The 21088-nt window shown below is 48.6% G+C and overlaps 1 protein-coding gene across 6 annotated transcripts in view; it reads right to left on the reverse strand.

Moving 5' to 3' along the window:
• dlgap4b (discs, large (Drosophila) homolog-associated protein 4b) overlaps positions 1-21088 on the reverse strand; it is a 60926-nt gene that overhangs the window by 12465 nt on the left and 27373 nt on the right. For 4 of the 6 annotated variants that reach the window (XM_041070711.2, XM_029152148.3, XM_029152144.3 and 1 more), the window contains exons 3-5: positions 1884-3142; positions 1575-1789; positions 569-670 (exon numbers count right to left, since the gene is read on the reverse strand). In XM_041070711.2, coding sequence (XP_040926645.1) covers positions 569-670; positions 1575-1789; positions 1884-3071 — 1505 coding nt within the window. In that variant the 5' untranslated portion in view covers positions 3072-3142. The remainder of the gene's footprint in view (positions 1-568; positions 671-1574; positions 1790-1883; positions 3143-21088) is intronic. The other 2 variants (XM_029152145.3, XM_041070709.2) reach the window with 1 other exon arrangement.

Below are 21088 nucleotides of genomic sequence, written 5' to 3' on the forward strand. Positions count from 1 at the left end.
GCTTAAAAGAGAAGTCAAAGGGAAATAAGGATGTTGTTGGAGATATCCTGAATCATTTTGACTTTCCCTTAAGAATTACCTTCACTCCGAATTGAAAAAGCATCAATCACTGTTTGGTAGCATCTGAGCATGCAAAGCCAGTGATGTCAAGTGGTGCATGGACACAGCTGTGCCATCATGGTGCCGAAGCCAAAGAACAGGTTCAGATTTGAATCAAAACACGCACTGAATAAATGTGCTACGCCGTCTTTGTAGGCACACAGTGATTGTAACATGACAGTAAACCGCCATGCCGTGGTGTATGCACACAGATGCCCCCTGACTCCCCTGTTAGAACAGTGTCAAACTCAGCTACTTTCCACTTTAAAGCACCGGGCAGATGGTATTTACAAGCTGAAGGGAGGCTGGCAGAGGGGCATGAGTTCCGCATTTGGAGTCGCCACTGACTTCACAGACATCTGAGGAGAGCGATGCAAGGTCGCCGACGACGGATCAAACAAAGCAGGCACACTTGAAGCGCCTTGCACCGCCCACCCCCCGAGGCGTCGCTTACAGACCTATCACTGACCTGCTCATTGACCTGCCCAGCTGGTGCAGAGAGGACACACTGTGGAGTGGAGACCACAGGGCGTCCAGCTCCCCTTGCAACAGGGTGTAATCCAGGGTTCTGCTGCTCACGCCAATCGGGGTGGAGCAGGATGGAGTAGGAGGGTTAGAATTCATCCAGGCTTCAGGGAACAAGCAATGCTTACACTTCATAGCTCTATTTGGACTTATTTGTCTACTTATTATCTATGCGATTCATGTGGAGGTTGCTCATTGTCTTGAAGGAACATTCAGAGCATCAAAAACACATATTGTAGAATATACCGACCTCTGACTAAGTATTTTTATAGGGTATAGATACAAATATCGGGTCATTTTATGATAAGAGGCTATGCTACATCCCACAATGACATCTGCCTTATTAACCATGGGACTGTCTGCGGCCTCTTATTTGGGCCAAGCGTTGGACGGCAGCTCGGTTGCGAGGCTGGCATGTGGACAGCAACAGGGAGTCTGTCACCACTTAATTGCACGCGTGAGTAAGCGCAGCGTGGACAGCGTGTGTGTCCGTGTGTGTGCGTGTCGCGTGCGTTCGCGTTTTCCACCACAGCGAGGGCCGGGCGTGGCGCTTTGCTTCCCGCGAAGGCCGGGTCTATTTATTTTCTTCTGATTGTGGAGAGCTTCGTGCCAGCCTGAATTTATACCATGATTTACTCATATTTATTCAGAACCCATGAGTGTTTGCTGGAAATCAACGCGTTTTATAGCCGAGCATTACAAAAGCCTAATCAGTGACTTTCCATTCGAACACATTTGCATATAGAGAACGGCTGAAACCTAGAGTTACTTCTATTTATATACTATAATTATAGTAACTGTAGGCTACTATAAATAAGGTATTTCACAGTTTTAACTTTCAACAACACCAACTTTCTGACCTTAGCAGAAACACCTTATGTCATCAATCAGCACATACTGCATCTTTCACTGCCTTGGGCCCAGCTCTGCGGCTCTGGCCATGCTCTTACTTGCGCGGGGGTAGTTGGTCACTCAGAGACTGCTGCGTGGCCCTGAGGTAGCTCTGGCGGCGGGCAGCGGTTTTTGGCGAGGGCTTGGGGCTTCCCTCCGAGTCGTCGCTGTCCTCCATGTCTCCCATGGCCTTTACGTAACTACCACTGCGCATCCGCCGACATGGGATCTCGTTGGCACCCCCAGTGCGCCCTAATGTGCTACTCCAGTCGCCCTACGGGCAGCGTTACATAGTTGAAATGAGAATTAGCTACAGTCCTGATACCTTCAGGACGTGCTTGTGTTGGATTAAGTTCAGATTTACTCACCCTGCGTCCCACCTGCAGGTAGTTGCCCGTTAGCTCCTGTTGGCAGGACTTGGACTTGAGCATGGACCGGTCCAGAGTAGCTGAGCCCTTTTGTATCACCTGTCTTGGTTGGCCCATAGTCAACGTGGACCAGGAGCCTCCTTTCATATAGTCACCGTCATTGATTACCATCGTTGTTCCACCTATTCCACCACTTCCTCCAATAGCAGGAGCAGGAAGTGCCGGATACTTCATGTCGTTGCTGCTTTTAGAGGAGCTGATCGTGTTGTAGCCACTGTGGATGTATCTGCTTTGGATTCCCTGGCTCCCGTGGCCGGTTGGGCGACCCAGCGTCATCATGGCCATGGTGTTATGGTAGCTGCTCAGGTCGCTGCTGTCCAAGTCGTCTGAGCTCCAGTACCCGGACATGTTGGACCGTGGCCGTCGCTTGGAGGTCGCCTCTGCCTTTGTCACGCAATCTTTGCTTTTGGCTCTGCGATTGTGCTTCCCCGCGTCCTCTGTGCTAGACGAGCCTCCGCCGCTGCCCGTGGAGCGCCCGTTGACGTTCCCTTTCATGTTGTGGCTCTCCAGGGACTGGGATTTTGCAAAGAGCTTCTGAACCGAGTGCAACATGTAGCGAATCCGACCGGGGCTGTCCGTGCGCTGCTTGGCAACGGCGGCCGTCCGATGGAACTGCAAGGTGCTGAATCCGTCTCGGCCCCCGGGCAGCTGCTTGTCAAACTCCAGGAGACCGGGAGGCGCCTGGTTCTTCGTCATGTGGTGCGATATAGTTGCTGAACCGCTCGTAATCAGCGATGCCTGTCCACTGAGCCCCGCCATTCCCATGCTCGCTCCCATCCCCAACGACATGGACGTCCCCATGGTCCCTGTGCTTATCCCGCCAATGCTGTCCCCAGGTGGGGAGAAGTCAGACTGGTCGTAGGAGTTGTAGTGAATTCTCGGGAAAGTGCTGCTGTTGGACATTTGATTGTTGAGTGACAGCATACAGTCCGGTGGAAGGGAGCCCGGGTTGGCTGCAGAATAGAGGTGGGGGTCCATGGTGCCATAATGATCCATGGTGGGGCTGAGCAGGTAAGGGCTGCGTGGCAGGGTGCTGGTCTTCTGGGGGTAGAGGGCCTCTGGATGTCCAGCGGCTGGATCGCAGGAGTCGGACAAGTGCCTGTTACGGTTGGTCCCCAACCCCTTCATGATGGCAGGAGCCCCGGCGCCTCTAGACCCCCAAGCCAAGCGAAAACGGCGGGTGACCTTGACGGGGAATCCTAGAAAACAGAGACAAACGGCACAGACGTGCCCCAAGGTTAATTCAGTCCAGCGGCACAACAACACACAGACGTGCGCGGCACAGCCTACAAACACAGGCTCAGCTCTGTGCCAAACCGGGGCGGCGAGGGGAATTCGGTGTGACGCCGCCTTCCACTGCCTCCCACAGAAAACAGCTGTGTAGAAAATGCAGGAAATAAATGCGAAACGCAGCGTGAACAGAGACAAACTGTAACTGGAGGGTCTGGACATACAGTGTGGGGAAAGGAACAATTACCAGCAGTCATCTCTCACTCCGGACTCCAGACTTTATAGCAGCCATTGTACAAATAATTCCTCTGCGATCACCAAAGATCTGGGCCTTCTCCTTCCTATTAGGCTGCAGACCAGCCTCTGTACGCCTTACAGGCTCGCTGTGACACAACACAACCACATTTGCGCGAGTGGCCTTTCTTTCAGCCTGTAACACTCTCCCTCCGTGCCCATTATTCCATCTGCTTCTCTCTCTCTGCCTCCCTCCTCTCCACTCTTCCCACCTCCAGTGGGTATCCCTGGCACCGGCTGCCAAGCTCCTGTCCTCTCCGAGGCCGGCGAGCCAAAGATGGTGGGCAGACTGTCACAGCGAAACCAGTAAAGAGGATTTGACCAGTGGGTGGCGGGTGGTGGGAGTTGGCAGCTGCACCTTCTTGTCATCCCAGTCGAGCTGTGCCAGTGCCCTGGCTGGTGAGAAGACAGGCACCGTAGCCTAGTTCTTGTCGCAGAAAACGATAGGCGGAGGATGATTATGTAAAGTGGAAGCATTGGCGATGCAGTCGTATAGAAACGGTGCCTACTTTACGTTCATACAAGACTCTGGCCACTGAATCATTAAATGCACTATAACATCTCACTGCTCTGCTTTCGTTTTGCAGCCCTGAAGTGAGCGTATTCTTTATTGCAGTGCAAAAACCCAACCAAGAGGAATCTGAGGCATTTTAATGCTCATCTTGCATATCTCAAGTGTTCCATCTGTCATTTATTATTAGCCTTGGCAACTGCTGGTCTCAAGTCAGAGCAGCTAGCATGACATTAAAAAATGACTGACTACAAATCAAAAAAATCTAGCATTAAAATGATTCCTTGTGTAATTAATTACAGGAATGGCACACCGGTCGGTTAGACCCATAAATAATAGTTTCGGCTCACGGCAGCGTGGGGTATATTACAATTTAAAATGATTTTTTAATTAGAGCCCCCTGCAGACTTTCAGCAGATGTGTGGAAAACTAATAAAGTGGTTAAAAACTCAGCACTGTACACTTAATCCTCATTTATCCTGTAACACCTGGCTGATGCCAGAGCTGCCAGACCTCCCCGGGCGTCTAAACGAAAGCTCGAAACTGGAATCCAGCTCTCAAAAACACAAAAACAAGAAAAAAAGAGCACATCTCAGCATCTCTTTGTCTCGAAGAACCTCATTTGCTTTGCATTCTCTGCGAAAAACAGCCATTTCAAATTCTCAGGCTAGAAATAAAGCTGCAGAGAGATGAAATCACCGTGTGACATAAGCATCTGTCTCAGCTCGAAATGATCACGCTTACACACTCCTACAAATTATTAATTAACAAAAAAGCAAAAAACAAAAAAAATCAAAAGCCCCTCCATCTAAACGAGCCTGCTTTTCGTGGCACCGTTATTAGCAGACTGCAGGCGCAGACTCATTTAGCATCATTAGCCGAGCCTCCCTGAGTGCCATCTCCGCTGATAGGGTCAAATCCTCCAAATCCTTTTACACCACATTAGCTAACTGCCTCATATCCTGTCGTCACACGCCACTCAGCTGAGCTTAGCGTGGTATGTAACACTCCAGCACTGTGAAATATATAAGAGCCTTTAGAGCATTTCTTATCACGTGTAATTGTGGATGGTTTCAGGTTTTTTTATGTGCAGGTATAAAGAAGCGACGGCCCAGATCTTTGTGTTTGTGTGTCTTTGGCACCATCTCTCAGCCGTGGGCACCGGGGGAGCTGCCGTCTGCTCCTCCTGTGGGAAAAGGCCCGTTTGGCCTCACGTCCCGTCCGTGGCCGTACGCCGCGCTTCAGCCGCCGTCACCGTCACTTAAACTGACCCGCGGGCAGTTGAAGCTGCCCACCAGCAGAGGGCGATGCCTGCCAACGCAAGCTGCAGCAGGCGTCTGCCAACTTCCGTCACTCTGTGATATGTCCATGTAATAAGTATGAGTACATGAGGACGTGTGTTCACGTGGGGATAAACGAACGCATCTTGAGAGCAGACAAACGGAGTAAAGGGGAGAGGAACCCTCGAGCAGCCAGGTTTTTTTAAGCGGTTGCCAGATTCTAGGTCGGCGAATCTGTGGGTGGCCAGATTTAGATGAGAAACTGTGCAAAAGGACATCATCCCATCGTCTGAGCAACGCAGGCAGTTCCGTCAGAGCACAGCTCCGTCAGCCCTGAACCCATCTGCTCCTAACAGCACTGCCCTGGAGACGGGGGGGGGGGGGGGGGCGTCTCTGAAGGGACTGTGCGTTACATGCGATGAGACAGACAAATGCTTACAGACGGCTGGTGAGGAGGAAGGAACAGAAGGAGGGAAAGGCTCCAGGTAAAAAAAATAAAAAATAAATAAATAAAAAAGGTGTGGGCTCTGACACCAGCGAAAATGAAAGCAATCTACAGGGAGCAGGGAGGTGTGAAAACGAGTAAGCGTGTCGTAAACGGCGGACGGCGAAGGTGAAATCCGAAGAAGTAGAGGAAGACGAGGGACGGCGAGAAGTTAGTGTCAGGAGCAAAACGAGCACACTTGTCGATTGTGAGGAACGCGACGGCGAAAAGTGTAACGAGCGTGACACGCACGTGCGAGGTAATAATTGTGCCGCTTGAGAGAGGAGACGCGCGTTAGTTCTGTTTTAAATGATGACGCCTTTCTGCTCAAGTGTGAATATTCCGTCCGTCGGTGGATTCCACACAAACGCCCGCACCTGTACTGTACGTACGGGGGTTATTAATATATATAGCAATAACGGTGTAACACGCGCGGGTCCGCCCGCCGCCGCGCGCTAACCTTGTCCTAATTACACGCTATCTGTTCCATCAGCGCTGCGCTCTGGCCTATTTTCACAGCTATAAATTTACCGCGCTCCCCTCTGTTGTGATAGATGACCCGCTCATTTTAGCCCATCTCTGAAGACCGCGAGCCAGAAAGGAAGTCGGCGAAAGAAACTAATTTCTGGTTTTGAAGTTAGTTCATTAAAGGACCGTGTTGAGTTGTTGTTTAGGTTTTTTTTTCTTTAATGAGAAAACAGAGAATGCATTTATAGTGAAAGGTAAGTGTGTCAGCTGGAGATATCAAGAGTGTTTCTTCATGAAATCTCGGAAATCTTTTCTCTCTAAAGACGACTGAAGCACAGCCACCATCATGGCAAATATGATAACCTTCACAACATTTCGACATAAACAATACGCCCATGCTATATTCATCACCGGCATTTCATAAACAGCTTCTTGCTTTTAGGTTGCAGTTGAACCTTTAAACTCATAAATATATAAAAACTCATAATGCCCGATCCTTGAAAGAAAATAAATCAGGCTTTGCAAGGTAAAAAGAGTGGATTTTCTCATTCCTAACTGGAACAACTAAACAAACCCAGAGGCTCTTGCTGGACTAGAACAGATGAGAGAAGCTGGACAGGGCTGCCAGAGCCTCGGGCCCAGGTTTTAGGTACAGAGCTGCTCAGTAGCAGCTTCATTCACATTTATGTGATCAGGAGGCTCCAACACACAACGAATGAGCCAAACCTCAACAGTAACCAGTCGCATGTCAAACAAATGCATTTTATTTAGGTGTCTATCGTTGCTACAGTTGGCACCTGTTATTGAAGGTACTGCGGGTAAAGGCCGGGGTCTTGAGCCCCCTTCAAATCCACAACTTCTGTGGATTTGAACAATAACAGATCATGAACGCTTTAAACCACAAAGTCATTTTGTGCCTTCATCTCTCATCATGGCCACGTGCCAACACAAACCATCCACTCTCACCCCGTTGACCTTGTCCATGTCCCTGAGCAAATGAGCTGGGACGTTGGCACGAAACTCCACAACGCAGCGCCGGTCACAAACAAAACCTCACAGGAAAACCACTGTGACAGGACTTTAAAGCAGAACATCAAATACTAAAAGCATTGCTTTTTAGTGCGACGCCTTCATTCTTTGTGTTCCCACTGGCAGCGATTAGTCGATGCCCTGCGGGAGAGACAGTAGCACAAAGGAGACGTTCCTCGTCTTGGCTAAATGAGACGGTTCAGCTCCGGCGCTGATTGGACCGACCTCCCATTCACATGAATACGGACAGGCCGCAGAAACGAGGCTTCGCATTTTGTGTTGTGTTGTGTGTGGGACGAACATGAAGATGCTGCTCACAGTGAGGAGAGGGTTGTGGGCTACAGCTGAGGCCTCTATCTCTGGATTCGGGGCAAATCAGCACTAATGCAAACGGACACAGTGATGTGCACATGTGAATGCACACAGCGCCCAGTGCAGAAGCACATGTATGAAGATGTCTGAACGCAAGGGGAGGATTTAAACGCACGCACGGCACAGAATCATCCAGCTCTGATCCCTCAAGTCAGTCGATAATATCAGTTTGAAGTTCAGGGTCCTTTCCAGTCTGTTCATGTTCAGAGTGCAGAGTTAAATGAAGGAGTGAGAGGGAGTTTGATGTTTTTATCACAAGTCAACGCTGGAAGCTCTCAGGTCTTATTCTTAAGCTCCAGCTCAGCGACACCCCGTGCTGTCTGTGAGTTGCTGCACGGCATTTAAATGAGCGGCACGTCACAAAACCTGCTGGAAACCACCACCCGGATGAGCCGCGACCTGAAAACGGCCGGCGTTCATGGCAGGAGGCACGAGACGGAGTCCGATGAAGGGTGGGTGTGAAAGGTTACCCGGTGTTAAGGTGTAAGTGGTGACCATGGCGAGGGAGGACAGCGGGCGCCTCTCGGGTGCCAAGTGGGTCAACTCTGCGTTCCTGCCTCCCAATAATACTCTAACGGCCGTCTGTCCACGGCTCAGGGACGAGCCGCTGCTGTGAGCGTCATAAGGACGTGCAGCGCAGGAAGAGATGGAGCCCATGTACATCACACGCAGCGAATAAACCTCAAAATCACATGTGGAAGAAGAAAGGAAGTGGAACAAGGCGTTTGGTGGTTTTTGTTCAAAACCTCCTCTGGGGAAGAGAAATGGCTTCATTTGTGTTTTAAAACCAGCTGAACTGTGAATCTGACACACGTCCCAAAGGAAAATATGTTAACCACTAAAAAACAGACAATTGAGGGGAGTAGAAGAACTAAGTGTTCAGTCCTTCAGTGTGAGAGGACGAGGGAAGAGAATTAGCTCCGTGTCCAAGAAACCACGACCCCAGCGTGGACGATCAAACCACGATCTGCCGTCGTGTGATCTGCAAATCGAAGGCATCTCGGCTGTTTCGCCCGTTTGCTCAATCAACGGTCTCTCGCGAGCTTTCCGCCCCGCTGTGCTCAGAATATCACCGCCGGGACTCATTATCCCTGTTAACACGCGCCGAAGCAGACAACGCGCATCATAGGACGGGTGAGTCACGCCGGACGCCGACCCCGACGCGTCCACGCGGGGCCACGACGTGTTTTACACCTCGGCCCCGATACATTAGATCGGAACAATCGCTTCCTCTGATGTGACTCATCTCATAACGCAGGCGGCAGCGCATTTCATCGCTGAGGGAAACCAGACTGCATCAATAATAGAAGGCAGCAAATAAAGCGCCTCACGTCTCAGGTATCTGCAAATGAAGGGCAGCAGCATACAGGATGGAACAATGCAGCGTTCTTCACTGATCTGTTCATAGACGCCGTGTTGGACATCATCCACACAAGAGGCCTGTCCAGCCTGACGCCGACTTCATAATGCCGGCACATACAGTGGAGTGACGACAGGAGGCTGAGGAGACAAAGGGAAGCGGCCTCTGCGTGCAGGCAGCAGAAGCATCAGTCACAGCTGTCCTCGGCCGCCCCCCCACGTCCTCGCTCACAGGGAGCGCTCGGCTTTGATCGCACGACTATGGAAGCCGTGCCGCTGTCTGTTGTTCCTCTTCTCCGGGAAGCTATCGTCGGCCTGATGCACGAATTAGCGCTGCCAGAAGGGGCAAGTTGTGCGAACTCACCTCTTTTTTTCGTGCGCGTTCACCGCACAAAAGCCGGTGTTGGAACTTGACCTGCGGCTCCAGGTTCTAACACCTCTAACGAGCCCCGCTGCGTGCGGCGTCACCCCCCGGCCCCCGGGGAGACGACCATCTGAGGCCTCGCGGGAAGGATTGGGCTTCCTGGAGCTGCCTGTTATCTCCTAACCACAGGAGCGGAGCTGGCGAGGCTCCGGCCGGTGCAAAACAATGCCAGTGTGAGTGTGTGTGTGTGCAGAACCAAGTATATGCAGAAACCTGCAGTGTATGTGTCGGCGGCTTGACATTGAAACTAGTGTGACTTTGTGAGGAAAACTCACGGAGCTCACTGACGGAGCTGCCTCTCATAATAGAGAGGCAGCATATGAAATTAAGTTATTTTATGATGTTTTATGTTTTATATTCATCCCATATCACTTCATATTAACAATGGGTCAAGTCTTGTAGTTCTGGTGACAAACCCGCCTCCTCTCTTCCTCTCAGATCTACAAAGATCTGAGAAAGTCCAAGAATCAGGGAGAAAGAACAAGATCAGAAGCACGTCCCCAAATTATGATGCCCGTCCAGAACACGATCGTCCTTTAACAGTTCACTATAATGAAAGCTGCACGTTCTTATCTTATCTTCTAAGCACCTTGGACAAACTACAGCGTGGGGAGGCCAGTTTCCAGACGCCCATGCGGGTTTTAAACCACTGAAGTATCTGAAAAAAAAACACTTGCTGTAAAGTCTCACATCCTCATCCATTATTGACGGCGCCTTAAGTCCAAACCAAAAACCGCAACTCAGCAGCGTGGTATTGATGGAAGGGCCGTGTTTGAAGTGAGTCACCCTTTGATGTCCTATCAGAGTGTCTGCAGCATAATACAGCGGCAATTAGCCCCTAATAAATGATGTCAGCAGCCAATCTGGTCCCCGATGGTGAGACGAGGACACGCGAGCTAAAGGTCAGCGCGCGGAGGCGGCGCCGGCCGGGGGGGGGGCACTTCGTTGGCAGCGAATTTCTCAGATTTCAGGCCTGACGCGATGCGAGCGGGAGGAGGAGGGATTCTGAAAGAGATACAAGGAAAAGTGTGTCACCGTTTGTGCGCGCTCTGAACCCGTACAGCTGTGGCACGCGCACACACACACACACACACACACACACACACACACACACACACACACACACACACACACACACACACACACACACACACACACACACAGCTGAGGGTGAGGCAGCGTAGCGAATGGGGTTACGATAATCTGATTGCGAACCGCCGCCTCGTGTGCAGACGCAGGCGTCCACCTTGTCGTCTGCCTCGCTCCTCTCTGCCCTACTTTCCCGCTCGCCCCCCCCTCCCACCTCGGAGGGTGGCACAAAGGCATCGACTTGCTCTAGCACATTTCAATCACGGCGGCCTCTCGCTTATACATATTCCAGAGGCTCCCACTACACCTGCGGCGGAACCGACGCGATGGCGACTGTACACGTCCTGTCTGATCACAGACGTGCGTGTTTGTTTATCGTGTCAATACCACACACACACACACACACACACACACACACACACACACACACACACACACACACACACACACACACACACACACACACACACACACGTCAGAGCTCGAGCTTCTCACCTCCCAACTTGCACCGGCTCCAAATTCCCAGCATCCCTGGGGACGCGCATCAAACTGCATCGCAGCTGTAACTCTCATCTTGAATTATGGATCCCTCTCCTCCTCGTGCAGCCTTTGTTCATCAGTTGCACAAACGTATGGAAAGGTACACCCTTGATGTTAATATGCAAGGTGTTTGATGCTCCTGATTCAGTTCCCTGCACGCATCCAACGCACAGCGTGAGAACTGTTGGATATTCTCTTTGATATTCTGGGTAATCATCGTTTGGATCTATTTGACGGCTGCAACGCACAAAGGGAGAGTGAATATGTTCAATGCAAATACAGCAACGAGTTTATGGACTTTAGACGCTACGTGTTTTGTGGAGAAATATCCACAGAGTTTAATGAGTCGAGCGTGAACATACAGTAACCGCTATTCTTCCCATAATCCTCAGTGGGAGTTTGAGGGAATTAAAAAAAGCTTTATTAAGTCTTGAGCTTTAAAAAAGCCCATTTAAGGCTCAGGTTACGCCAGAAGGTAACTAGAGTTCAGTATTTTACCCAACCACGCTGGAACTCATTAGTGTTTATAGCTTTTGTAAATGACCACATTTGGAGGCTGCGTTATAGCCACACCATTATGGAAATGGGAGCAATATAAGGCTGAGCTGTGGGATAAGAGCGCTTTTCCAGGCAGTTTGTCGCGCAGGTCATTAATTGTGCCGCACAACGACGGTAAAGATGGCTTTAACTTCTTCAAACAACTGGATGAACATGGCACAAAGTGTTTATAAAGCATTAGTGAAAGATCAGGGAAGTGGATGCAGAGGACGAGCAATAACATATCTGTGATTGCAGTTCATGAGAGAAAAATCTATTGGCTGATGTTTATATTAATATTAAATGTCTTCAATCATTGACTGTACAACTAACTAGAGGAATTTCATATCTTAGTAAATGTACTGTAAGGGTTTGTGTAGAGTCTCAAAGCAAAATAAAAATTCTGAGCAGACTGACAGCGACGCCGCTAAAACTAAAAGATGAACCGAAACTGAAACCGAGGAGGGTCGATGCACCAAATGTCACGCTGCTCACAACGGCCTCTAGACCCAACGCTTGGCCCCGGATTCCACGGCCGCGGAGAGAATTTGTAAAAAAAATAAAACAAGAGTTTCACCATTGTGGTTAGTTTTGATTTTTGGGTCAGAATCAACAAACACAAACTCAAAAGTGCTGTGACCTTTTACAATAAAATGTCAAGAAACATTACACACACGGATCGTGCGCACACACACACACACACACACACACACACACACACACACACACACACACACACACACACACACACACACACACACACACACACACACACACACACACACACACGCGTGAACTCCTTTTAACGGTGTTAAAAGGTCAACCCATACCAGCTTCAAAGTGTGGAAAGAATCTGACGCGAAGAAGAATATAATCCAACACCACCTAAATGTTATCATTACGACCGCATTCATTTGAGAATAATAGCGGGTTCGAGGGTAATATTTAAACAGTGGATGATAATGGCTCAGGTGGGTTTGTCCACGTCCGGCTGACGCAACATCAGGAGCCATTAGGATTCCTCACACTTCCTGGGAGAGGAGGAACTGGCAAATGTTTAAGCTCGTTCATAAAGCACGCATGAACTCGAAGAGAAGACAAATGAAGGGCACTTTCTGGAGCTTTGGGGATTGAATGGGGAATGGGATTCTCACCAAACCACTCTTCCCTCGCTTCATCGCCCGCTGCATATTCCAAGGACTAATGTCAAGCTGCACTTCACGGCGCCGGGTTTGTTGGGGCACAGCGAGATAAATTAGAAATGAGACCGGGAAACAGATTGAGGCATCGGGCGGGAGGGATGTGCTGATTGGGCTCTTTATTTAGGAAACTCTGTTCACTGGTGGAATGATCTCAGATCAGACGTCAAAGTGAGTGCACTGATAACTATGGCTTACCACTGGGTTTCCTCTTCATTTCAGCAGCCGTTACTGAAGCAGAAAGGCTTCAAGCCCCCAATTAAACGATTACATCCTATTTTCTCTAAATGTAAATGGTACGGAAAAAATCAAACAGTGGATCTGAACCAAAAGCGGGACTTATTGAGAGCTCTCATTGGTCGTTATAGTTGTTATTGTAGCCCATCCAGCCCATCCTGAGTCAGGCGTTTTTCATTTTAAGGGGCTTCCTCGTCCCAGCGACTCCATCAGGCCCCATGTCAACAAACCTGGAGGCTCCATGAGGGAGTGTTGTTCAATGTCGACGAGTTGCACCTGAAGTTCAGGAGTATTTCTTCCCTTACTGTAAATGCTGTACATTGCTGACTGCTCACCTTACACTTTAGATTTAGTTTTTGGTAACTCTTCACACCGTCAGCAGAACAGAGGTCTGTGTGGAGCCAACTGTGAAGCACTTCTCATTGCCTTCACGCAAAAACGCCTTCGGTGACCACAGTTACAGCGGTTCGTGAACTCCTGTCTGAGGCAGAGACCGGGATGCTGCTGCAGCACCGTGTGCACATAGCAACGCACTTTCAATGCAAATGATCAATCCAAATGACTGGAGCCACACTGAATAATAATTAGCTCATAATATACAAGATAACTTCGGCCCTAAGCTCGGTCCTGTACTGAGAAATGCTTGCAAGAAATACAAAAAGTTATTTTTGATAAGAAAGAAATGTGAAATTAATAATATTCATATCCAGTGTCGAGTAAACCAACATACAAAATGCCCTGAATGCAAATAATGCAGAAACTATAGTGGGCTGAAGAGGAGAAGGCTGGTGGACCAACAGATAGCAGAGTGCTTTAGAAAATGTTGGGCCATTTCATAAATAGGAGGATGAGGACTTCTCCTACTCGCACAATTTGCAGTATTCAAGGAGCAGATGGGAGGAAACTTGAGTGTGACTGGAGCTTTTGGAAAGAATCACATGTTCATCTCATAAATCTCAGCATGTTATAATTATGCTAATGACTCAGTAGCTGGCAGCAGATCCGGCAACTGGATTATCTGTGGTCACTGCAATAACAGAGGTTACAAGTGCGTGCACGTGTGTGTGTGTGTGATATCATTAGAAGATTTATACAGTTACACTGGTGCAAGTATAGGAAGGAAAACAGTTTTTATAAATGGTTTGCTTTGGTTTTTCCTCATTTTATCGACTATGAGGATAAATGATGAAAGTATACAAAGAGAGAGAGAGAGAGAGAGAGAGAGTGAGAGAGAGAGGGGGAGAGCACATGACAGCAAAGCTTGTGCCAATATTATGCTCATTTATTAATGCTGAATTTCAAAATGATTCGTTTCAGTCCCTTCAATCTAGACATAAAACTGCCGACACAGCCCTTCGTACTGGGAAAGCTCTCAAACCACTTGTTTGATGTTTTCTTTATCTATGAAAAGCAATGATTTAGTGCAACCGATTGTGAATAGATGTAATCAGAATTCGCTGAAGAAGAAGGAATCTCTTATTTCCTCTAATGACGAGGCTACATTGGTCATTTGAAGGGATCTCGTATTGTTTTTCTTATTGCTATTATTTGTTTTTAGCAGTCGCAATAAACCTCACTGATGAGTGATATTCAAAGTGTTCATTCTTTGTCTCTGTCGTCCTGGATTAACTATGCACATTGTGCTACGTTCTCACACACTCCAGGCCTGGAGCTGCACAGAGACCGTATTAAATTAGACTGCCTTCGCTGCTTTCTTTGCTGTTGTTCGAGGACCTCTGTCTGTTTCATATTCGCTCTTTGAACATTTTTCATGCTCTGCGCTAAAGGGGAGGCTACAGAGGAAGAGAGAGAAACAGACCCGGCGCTGGAGGAGCTACAATACAAGGCCAGATCATCTTCAGGGCTACGAAGTCAGACGCAGGAGTGAGCCGAGCTCTCAGAACCTTCATGCGTTGTCACTTTGGGTCCAGGCGTATTCAAATTAACAGATCAAGTTGAGATTTAAGCCATTTAAGTTATGCGCCGCTGTTGCTAGGTGCAGTGGAAAAGAACTGAAATACTGCATTTTACATTATCTTAGATTTCTGTTAGTCAGACTAATCAAACCTCTACTGTTCTTTGATTGTGTCATTACTAAATGAAAATGTTCGGATCTTAAGGAATTCCCACAGGAAACTGGTTGTTGACGCGGGAACCGGCTCCTTTTGTCCTGCTGAATTAAAAGCGGCGTGAAGTCAATTGTCCGTCCACATCAATTAAGCAAACCAATCAGCTCCAATAAATTAGTCTTGAAGCAGCGGTCCCTCATCTCTCTTCACTCTCACCTCAATCAATAAGCGCAGCTTCATAAACTGGCCCCACGCTTTGAAGTTTGACATCTCAGTTGCCTTCAACGCTTGCTGTAAATCTATGTTTTTATTTGTAACACCGGCATATTGAGCACTTTGGAACATTCACTAGCAGACATCGCATGAATCTTGCAGCGCCCTCAGATGCGCCGTCATGAACAGGAGAGTCCGTATGTGTTTCAGCCGGGGGACGACGGAGCAGACGGTGTAAATGGAGACCGCTAGTAAAACGCAGGCCGACTGTGAACGCAGCATGCTAACTCTGCAGGACCTGGCTCAGGAGAGGGACGCACCGCCGTTAGCTAAGGCACACACACACACACACACACACACACACACACACACACACACACACACACACACACACACACACACACACACACACACACACACACACACACACACACGCTGTGCATGTTTATGCATGAACGGCGCATTAAACAGCATCGAGCGCACATTTGGTCCCACAAACAGGCAAGACAAGCAGCACCTGTCTGTCTCTGCCTCAGTCCCTTCTTGATGATGTGATGATTGATTATAATGCAGCTCCGCCTTTTATTCATCCTAACGTAACAGTGTGTGAGTGAGTGTGTACGTGGTGTTCACACTTCGGCCTTGGTGGTTTGTGTGTGCTTTTGGTGTGTGCGGCTCTGTGTGCTTTGTTCCAGAAATGTTTAATCAGGGGTTTAATTAAATTGATGCCACTGTTTAATGAGGATATCTGTAGCGGCCTTTTATTGATTCATTAAATTTGCCTACAAGCGGCACTTTCTCCGCTGTGGCTCAGGTGTTCTGGGGAAATGGACCACCGGCCATCGCTCATGTAGTTTATGTGAACCTAGCAGGTTCCCGGCAGGAAACGCGGGCCAAACGCTACAGCTGCTTCCCGCCTCACTGCCAGAAGTCTGGATGCTGTATTAACCCTTCGTATTCCGTGCAACGCCGTATTTGCTCATTCACCGGACTGTTGGTTCTTCCACGTTTCCAGTCAGTATCAATTTCCAGACTCAAGTGAGAAATGCACACAGCGCATGTGGACCGGCCACCGACTGCGGATCAGCAGTGAAACGCGGCGGGAGGATTAATGCGCGGCCGTGCTACCAGGGAACAACGCGGCCATTCTGCCTCCCAGCAAGGTTGCCGAGCGGTAATGCGGGTAATCGCAAGCGAGCCCGAGGTTAACACGTGTCCACATCGGACCGACCGCTGCGCGTGAAACCGCCCGGTCTTACTGGCGACGCGTCTCTTACTGGGCCTATGAAGCAACGAAACCTCGACCGAAGAGTCGTGTGGTGCCTTCGCTTTATTTTTAGCTCTGACGCGAGCTGTGAACGAGACGCAACACAAGCTAACGCGCATCTCCACTCGCGCGGCCGTGAGGCTACCGCTGCCGTTATTGAACGCCACACTGTTTATGGCAGGATGAAACTCTCTCCGAGCCCCAGCGGGACACGTTAATATTGTTACTGTAGGTATATGTGTGTAACTGAATAAGTCACATTCAATTACAGCGTGTTTAGACCCCTAGCATTACCGCTGATGCTATTACCGCTGTCTGGCGAGCGGCTGACGGTACTGCCAACAACCTGGCGATGGCCGTGAGTCTCGATTTAACATCCTGTTTATTGGTTTAGAGCAGCTGCTGAGGGCAAAAAGTCGAACCTCATTCCCTTCCTGCCACAGTCATATTGTTGCCCTGAACATGGCGTCACCGGGCACTTTGTGAGTTACAGGCCAATTGAAACACTGGACAGTGAGCCGGGGGGGAATAAAGCCCTAACTGAAACAAATGATGCGCTCGCAGCACCTGACCAGGCGACCCAGATTCATGGGCAGCTGAAGATGGATGAACGTCGATGGGGGATGCTTGCGTGAGAGGGCGGAATTGGATTTTCCAGACTCCGGCAAGACGGATGGACGCGAAGCGGCCCAGGCTGTCTCCGCGGCTAGGGGTTCTGCCGTCTGACGCCTCGGAGAGGTCGCGGCGAGTCGGGCCGGCACGTCGCGCTTAACAGACAAACGAGGAGGGAGGACAGACGCGCTGGAAAGTAGGACAAGAACAGGCTGCCCTACTGTAAACGCCCAAGGGACGCGCACAGATAAAGAAGGACCACTCAGACTGACAGCAGCGCGAGGCACAACAATAGCCCGTTAAGACGGCGAGGCAGCAGGAAAGCTGCGCGTGTGATTAGGAGCTTTTATCAAAGTTGTTTGTGCTATTTATATGGGCTCGTAGCAGCAAATTATTTACGTCTTTCCCCTTCACAATGGCAGTGATTTAATTACTACCGAGGCCCCGGGGGCCAGCGTCGACAAGGTCACACTCAAAATGCGTCGAATGTAAAAAACTGCATGTTCACAGCGACTGCAGGAACCTGACATGCAATTAAAAGTCCCGTATCCCATAGTTGTTTAGTGTTAGTGTCTGTAGATTTTCATGCTGAAAGACCATCCTGACATCTGTCACTGCCCTGTCTGAAATAACTGGTTTTGAGCTACAGCTCCTTCTCTGCACCTCTGACATATGGTTCATGTGGACAGGACTCACGTTGGATTATGGTGATACCTCATACAGAGGGGACCTACGGCCTGTCGGAAACTGGGGTGGAAAGTGGTTGGCCACAGCCTTTATGACATCATAAAAGGGAGAAACCCTGAATCAAATGTTCTGAAACTGGATTCTGTAGTAAAATATAAATAAGGCAGCGGGTGAACTTCTAAACTCTTTGGTGTCTGTCTATACAGCATAGAAATGCAAAAATATATGAAAACGACCAAAAAGGGAAATTTTCATAGAAACCTTTAATTTAAAATCTACCCTCACATTGTCACAGAGGTAATGCCAGAGTAAGCAGCTTCAACTACTCTAGGTAAAGAGAGGATGGAGCGGATTCTGAGATGAGAACAGAACGGTCCCAATATGGTTCTGCTCAGTATAATAGCTTCTAAATGGTCCGTGCATACCCTGCAGTCTGCTTTGTGCCGTTCCTTCCAATAAAGACGAGCATGAAGGAGACATCTGGACCGTCTTGGAGTTCTGGCATAAACATCTGCTACAGCTCAGCACCAACAAGCCTGTGTTTGTGCAACCGTGCAGGTGTTCTTCCAAGAATACACATGCAGATTGCTCCACGCTGGAAACTGACATAATCACTTCATTTGTGTCATTTGTTTTGCTGGAAGGGGCAAATAATCAGTGCCTACTATTACTGAGGACAACGAGCTGCATCTGCTAGCGTTTGCACCCAAGTTGCAGTTTAATGAAAACAGATTGCGAGTTAGATATAAATGTTGAAACCCAAAACGAGATATTTTCATCAAATTTTGAGCAAAATGTTGCATAATAATCAGTAAAATCTGAGTAGATTTAGTTGGAATTTGTGATTGTGGAGCATTGATTGCCTTTTGTTCAGCGTCCGTGCTACTGATTCGCATTTTACACAGCTAAAAAACGATACGGTGGGTCCGATGACCTTTGAACCTCAAAATGTCATGCGCCCTCGGACAGGCTTTGATCTGAGGCGTTGGCGAGGCAAAAAACACATCATCAGGTGAAAAATCCCTTCAAAACAACAGCCTCAGCTGAAGCGAGCACGAGTTACATACAGTGATGTTTGCAGCACTAACGACAGCACTAACGACAGCACTAACGACAGCGCTAACAACAGCGCTAACGGCAGCCACGCTAAAACCTGAAAGAATATAGGCCGGAGTGGGAATATGCTCTTTAGGCTTCAGAACAGACACACTGCCCCTGATTAACTCACATGTCACATAACCACAAGCATCAGGATGTGAATGAAATTCACACGAGGATCACAGGGTCCTGTCCATGGAATACACAAGGAGGTTGGAAACAGGGCTTCTACCTGATGCAGCTCAAGCACTTATAGGGAACCAGGAGTTCAGAGTCTGTTGATCACACTTTGTTCTCTGCTTCCTTCCCCGAGAGCAGCACATTTCCCGAGCACATGAAACCCGAACCAAAAATAGATCAGAAATAGTTGTTATACCTTAAAACACAGGGTTTTTGCTTAGAATGTGTAGTGCTGCCAAAGAAGGGTTACTTCGCTATAGAGGGTTTATCTGTGCAGCTTATACATATCGTGTAATAATGTTATATGGAGTAAAGGCTATTAACACAGATACTGGAGACACGCGTTATCGTTCCACATGATCTGAGAGGCTAATGTTGACAGTGGAGTCGCTGCGTCGCTGCAGTGGAATCTGTGGCCCACATCTCTGCTTCTACACCCGTGACTCGGCCCCCGGGGGGAGGGGGGGGGCCCTCAAAACGATGATGACGTGTGACAGTGGCACTAGCTGCAGCGGCTTCCCTCGTCATCGCTACTGACACAGTCCCTCGCGCGCCGTACACCAGCGCGGAGGAAAGTCCCCAACGAAGACATGATGCAACAAACGGCTTCATGCACTGAGATAATTTATCATGATTCACTGCGGTCAGACGGTGGCTCATACTCGGCTGGGCTCTGCTGAAGGAAGCACGGGAAACTGCCTTACGCGTTTCATATATACAATGATAACATTCTTATCAGTAATATATTACATATCAAAAATGTATTTATGAAACAATTACGAATATGATCAAATTACATCTTATTTCTGCCTCTCCGGTCAAATTTAACCCCTCTTCCTATTTAATGCATAGTTGTGTCCGTCCACGATGAGAAACAAATGATAATACGATGAGTGACATCACCAGATCGTCAACGGTTAAAGCGGCAACAACTTCGCAGTCAACAAAGCATAAAATCCGGCCATCAGAAACAAAAGAAAGGTTTAACAAAGCAGAGAGAAGAATGGCCGACAGTAGCTTTCATACTTTTTAAAAGAAAGCCTTGTTCACGAAGCTTCCTTGCAGAATAATGTTAGCGCTGCTGTCATAGTCGACACTCCATGCAGCATGTGCTCTATGTGGTGCCAGACAGACAGCGAACAGAATAAAAAACGTCCATGTTTGTTTCTTGCATTATTTTATAAGTTGTAGAACATGAGCTGCTACTGTTTCTCATTCTTACTCCTGAAGCTAGCTTACAAACGGGTCTATGCTCTAATTGACGAGAGCAGTAAGAGCTCTCACGCTGACAGTTTACGTTTACAGAATCTATCTTTGAACACTTTTCCTCCTCACCTGAAAGGCGTTACACTCTAAATTTAATAATGTTTTCTTACTATTGAACGTGAAATTAATGTAATTTTGACTGGATACTGAAACATTGTCATCAAAACAAACAAGTAGTCCTGCAGCCAGATTCAAACTCACAACCTTGGTATTACCAGCATCGCACTTAATAACTGCATCAACATGGTAAGATACTGTAGTCACCAGTGGTCTGTACTATTACTAAATTGCAGGGCCCAGCCTCAATTGTTTTCATAGAGCCCATAACTTCTAGCGGCGCCCCTGTATATACATATATATAGTCAGGGCTTTTAATTTAAGAGATGGAGACGGTTGTCTCCCGGATGTGAAGAGGTTCTTTACTGACAGCCAGATGTGTCACAGCATGTGTTCTCCAGCTGAGCTTGTGAGTGATTTGGCTGATTCAAGGAGAAAACAAGATGGAGATGAATCTGACCTCGCGGGCTGATTAATAACCGGCTACATGCACCTCCTAGGACTGTGGCGGAAGACGGATGAAGGATGCTCTGCGATGCTAAAGTGAGGGTTCCTGCTCTGGTCCAGGCCCGAAGCACACCCATCTGGCAAACAGGCCGCGATGCAGACGCTCCCACCGCCCGCCGAGGCTCAACGCGTCCCA

This window comes from Betta splendens, chromosome 5 (assembly GCF_900634795.4).
Source record: "Betta splendens chromosome 5, fBetSpl5.4, whole genome shotgun sequence".
Classification (NCBI taxonomy): Eukaryota; Metazoa; Chordata; class Actinopteri; order Anabantiformes; family Osphronemidae; genus Betta; species Betta splendens.